This window comes from Saccostrea echinata, unplaced genomic scaffold (genome assembly GCF_033153115.1).
Source record: "Saccostrea echinata isolate AGI-Se365-2 ecotype Australia unplaced genomic scaffold, CSIRO_AGI_Sech_v1 ptg000014l, whole genome shotgun sequence".
NCBI classification, from domain to species: domain Eukaryota; kingdom Metazoa; phylum Mollusca; class Bivalvia; order Ostreida; family Ostreidae; genus Saccostrea; species Saccostrea echinata.
In genome coordinates, this window is record NW_026889763.1 from 19282328 (window position 1) to 19287131 (window position 4804).

Consider the following 4804-nt stretch of genomic DNA (forward strand, 5'->3'; position numbering starts at 1 on the left):
AGAGGGGCGATGAATCTTATACAATGGTATTTGCTATAGCAGTTAATTTCCTCTGCATTTAATCTACATCAATTAGTAGTGCAAAAACACTTTCAGTTATTCAATTCTATATTTTTATTGAATTTCCATAGTAATTGCATTTTGTATTGGAGCATTTTGACACCTGCAAACATTATTTAAACCAGTTATGTTTGATAGATTCAATGTCAGCATATTATTGCTTGTAAAATTTTAAAATAATGGAGCACAAACAAATATACTGGAGGCTTAGAAAGTTAATGTTTCAAATGCACGCAAGTAGGAGGCTTAAAGTTAGATGTTTGGGTAAAATACATGCATTCCATCATGTTTCTCATTATCACAGCTGCAGCATTATGATGTTATCCTGAAAGGTACCATTTTAAATCCTATATACAATGCATGACTAGCCATCCAGCCTATAATGGGTGAGACTTGCATATCATGATTCATGGTCCCTGTAACATTAAATATCACATAAAAAAATATCAATGATCTGCATATGCCTCAATTTCATGCAACCAAAATATAATACCTAAGAAACCCTACATCCCAAACCTTTTTTTTTTGCCACATTGAAGAAAAGGGGTTATATTGCTTCACTCCTGAAAATTTTATTTAGCATGTTTTTTTTTTTCTTTTTTCTTTGGTTGGTAGACAAATAAAATATATTGGCTGTATGATGATTTAATGACAAATATTATTTTTTTCATGTTAACATATCAAAGATTATCTGGCTTTCTGCTATCCCATGTAATGTATCCAACCAATATATCCAGAATTTTTATTTTTCCTTGGCTTGGTCTTAAACCATTGAAAAAAAAGCATTGTTTATGACATGAACATAATAAAGGTTGCAAATAAACTCTACACCCAAACAGTGATGGATTATGGTACTCAGATGACTATGTAACCCATGGTCCTATGGTTTGCAAGCTGTCATTTTTCTTATTTTGTTTAATACACCGAATTTCATCCAAAATATACAATGCTACATAGCGTTGAAGGAGATGATTACTGTTATATTACTGTTTAATCAATTAAAATAAAGTCCACTTTTCATGATTTTGATAAGGAGATTATATTTAATAAAAATCATGTCTCGTCGGGTTGCATTTGACAAATGATGGGAAATGTTGTTTCAGGGTTATATTTATAGTTAACACAGAAATATACGCTGAGTTCTCTTCACATCGGCTCCACAGATGGAACAACACCGGAAGGTGGGAGCACATAATGAACAGCAACATACGTGTCCACAAGGGAGTAAAGCAATTTGTAATTCTCCCTCTAAACAAATGTGACATTTTCCTGTGGCCTGAATCTCTGTAGAGGTTTGGTCTAGTAGAGGTTTGATATGAGGTGAAGGTTTGTATCCGTGCCGGAGTAATTCCTCAATGAACTCCATCATCACCCACTCTCGTCCTTTAATAATATTGATGTAAGGACAATTAGGGTTCCAATAAGCATGTTCTACATAAGGATTGTCTGTAGGATTCCAGATGGTTAAAGTCAAACCACAATGAAAACAGATGGTCTTATCACCCACTCCCCTGTAATAAAATCCCGCTTTGGCTAGGTTGGGTAATAATCCCTTTTAAAGACTCGGGCCATTTATCATCAAAGGTAGCTTTTCTCTTTAAGAGCAGAGCATAGTTAGGGTAAACAGGAAGCCCCTCTGGCTCCCTAGAATGAACAGCCATGACTGAAGTGTTAAAATATTTTTGCCCCCTTTTTATAACCCCTTCATTTTTGGGGTTTTCCCCATAAAATAACAACACATTTTGAAATACAGTTTTTAATAACCATAAGGTAAAGTATTATAATCATTCATTAATTGTCTCTTATCATAGACAATTCTATATTGTTTTTCTAAAGGTACTGTCTTGACTTCATGTTGACGAGTCCTCTGTATTTTGTAGGGATACGAGACTTGGATTTCATCAATTTCTTTCTTGAGCATTTTTTCTAATGTCTCTGGTGACACGATATTGGAGGCCCGATAATTAAGAGTCAATCCTTTGACTTTACACACGGAATTTCCCTTGGCTGTGAGGTAAGCATAATTTTTGGGGCCTCCTGACATGAATTTGATAATGTGGTCCCCGTCTAATTCGTCGGTCCATTCTCCTAAACTGTTCCCGAGGGTAGGATTAAATTGTCCCTCCTTATGTTGGTACACGATACTGTCCGTATCGAAATAAAGGACCCGATTTCCTAAAGGTTGTAAAGTCTCGTAGAGGTGTAATCGGGCATGAGCGGTAGTGAAACAGGCCAGTACCACGTTTCCGAATGGACACTCTTCTACGAATTCCTGTTTCTCTTGATAATTCACCAGCATCATGTCCAATTCCGGGTCCTCTTTATTTTCTAAGAGTTCTATACCTTTGATGTCAATGGTCGAATCTTGTAAGAGTTGCTGTAATTCCTCTTCTTCGGTCAAGTATCGAGTTTTAGGTAATAACAGGCGTTGAGCGAATTTTCCCCACAGGCAATTTAAAAAGAGTTTGGCTATCGTTCTTCGCACAGGATTTTTTTCTATACTTAACAGGTCCATTCTGATCCCTTCTCTTTCTATTACTTTACGAATGTAATCTAGTTTCTGTTCCTCCGTCTGACAATCAGGTGGGAATCCAGAAGCTTCCTGTTTGATCTTTAAGAAGGTATCGATGTAAGATCTGAATAAATCTTTACTACTTTCTGGAAAATGCCAAACCTCGTAAATCCGCTCTAAGGTATATCCCATGTCTAGGGCTTTATGTAATTCTGTAGTCACCCAGGTGCCCGTGAGACTGCGTTCCTGGTCTGTGTGTTGACATCGATGTTTAGTAGTAGAGTCCTGTCGTTCCGCACATGTTCGGCATAATGGAAATAATAACTTGCCTCCCGTGCGATAAGGTAAAACGGGGTGATAGAGGCCTCGGGGTGGTAAGACCCGACAGTGAATGAGGCCGAAATAAGTTCTTAGGTCCTGGAATTGGTCTGTAATGATCTGAGGATGGCCCAAAGGAAAAGGTCTGTGTTTTAACACGTAAGGGTATAAGGAACAGACGTCCACGTATCTCATGTCCCCCTCCTCACAATACAATCTTGTAGCATTCGTTCGGCCTCCGTACAGAGCTTCTCGGGGGTTCAAAGGATCTGGAATGTCCAGGTGTCGTAAATAATTCTGTAATGCCACCTCTCTTTGTACTTGTTGATCGAAATCGTGTTCCCAGATACTATGTACGGAGTACCCCATTTCCTCTAAGACCGTATTCCTCCTTAAAGTTTCCTCGTGTAATTCCTGGTAAGTAAATTGTGTCCGGTGAGGATGAGTTTCGGTCTGTAGATTCGGATAGCAGGTAGGGCATCCGTGCCAATAGCATCCGTAAAATTCGTAGAAGGTGCGAGTAGCTTCCTGGTATCCATCTACAGTATAACTTCCGATCTTGACTTCTCCCCCGTTTCTAGCATGTCATATGTGAGATCCGCTCTGGTGACTCATCCAGGTTAGCCACCGACAGGCTTTGGCGGAATATTGACGCGCAGGCTGATACCCCATGTTGGGAATGATGGCAATGGTATCTTCGGGCATGAATCCTCGACGGTTAGCTAAACTGGCCGCACTGGCAAAAGTGATGGATTCCTGGAAGGGGTCTACATTGACCAAGGTCTTGAGGGTGGCTTTAAACTGAGCACAGCATCGTCGTAAAATATCGACGTCTGAAACACAATAGTCTAAAAATTCCTTCTGGAAATCAAACACTTTTCCGGCTTGTTGTTCGTACCATTGGTAAAAAGCCTGTCGTCCACTTATTGACATGTCGTCCGGATTGTAGAAAGCTGCCGGTGGATAAGGCCCCACATAATTCTGGTTCTGTTCTGTATTAAAAAAGTGAGGGAAATACCCTTTTTTCAGTTCGGTGAATCCGAAAGCAGAGGGCATTTTAGACAGAGCAAAAGGTAAAAAATTATAAGAGTCGATGAATTTCAATCCGCAGATTTGCATGGATAAGATTTTACTGCCGTTCATGATTACCGTAGGTTTCATGCAGGCGGAATGCACCAGGTAATTATGTTCCCCAAACGAAGTTTGGGAACATATTGTTTTTACTCTGTTTCTTATTATTATTATTATTATTATTATTCTTTTTTTCTACTTTCTTCTCCGGTACTTTTTTGTCCGGGAGTGTTCTCATAGAACCACTCATCCGATTGACATGAAACCTTTTTAGGGTTAATAGGCATGTTGTGTAGGTGTTCGGAACGAAGGTCATTTTGTGCGCACATGCATGCACGTGCGCGCTCGTGCAATGAGTGAAATCACTGATATACTTGATGAAGCCGTAACTTTTAAATTTCTTGAGGAATTGCTTTGAAACTCAAAATATAAAGATATATTAGTAGTCTAGACAAGATAACATGGTCAAATTAGCGTGAACTCACGCGCATGCACGTGCGCCCTTCTCTGATTGGCTGATACAAAACTATCAATAATTTCCTTATTTTTTGACAAAATACTTTGAAATTTAGAATATAAGTATATATTATAAGGTGCTACAACTTGTTACATAGGAAATTTCTTGAAAACACATGCATGTAGGTGTGCTGCAATCTGATTGGTTGAAACTTTAAATGTCTATAACTCCCTTGGTTTTCAACAAACCAGGATGAAATTTACGACATGGGTAGGCACATAGAGCTCCTACATTATGATACTATCAAAATTGAATGCAAGGCCATGCATGCGCGTATGCTAATTCTGATTGGCTAATACTTAAATGTTACATCTCTCTTATTTTTC

The 4804-nt window shown here is 38.6% G+C and overlaps 1 protein-coding gene across 1 annotated transcript; it reads right to left on the reverse strand.

The window, feature by feature from the left end:
- Positions 1-467: 467 nt before the first annotated feature.
- Positions 468-3259, reverse strand: LOC133186567 (uncharacterized). Its single transcript, XM_061321798.1, has 3 exons — positions 1901-3259; positions 1271-1612; positions 468-476 (listed from the first exon to the last, which is right to left on the reverse strand). The coding sequence occupies exons 1-3, from the start codon at positions 3257-3259 to the stop codon at positions 468-470; spliced, it is 1710 nt and encodes a 569-aa protein (XP_061177782.1).
- Positions 3260-4804: the final 1545 nt, after the last annotated feature.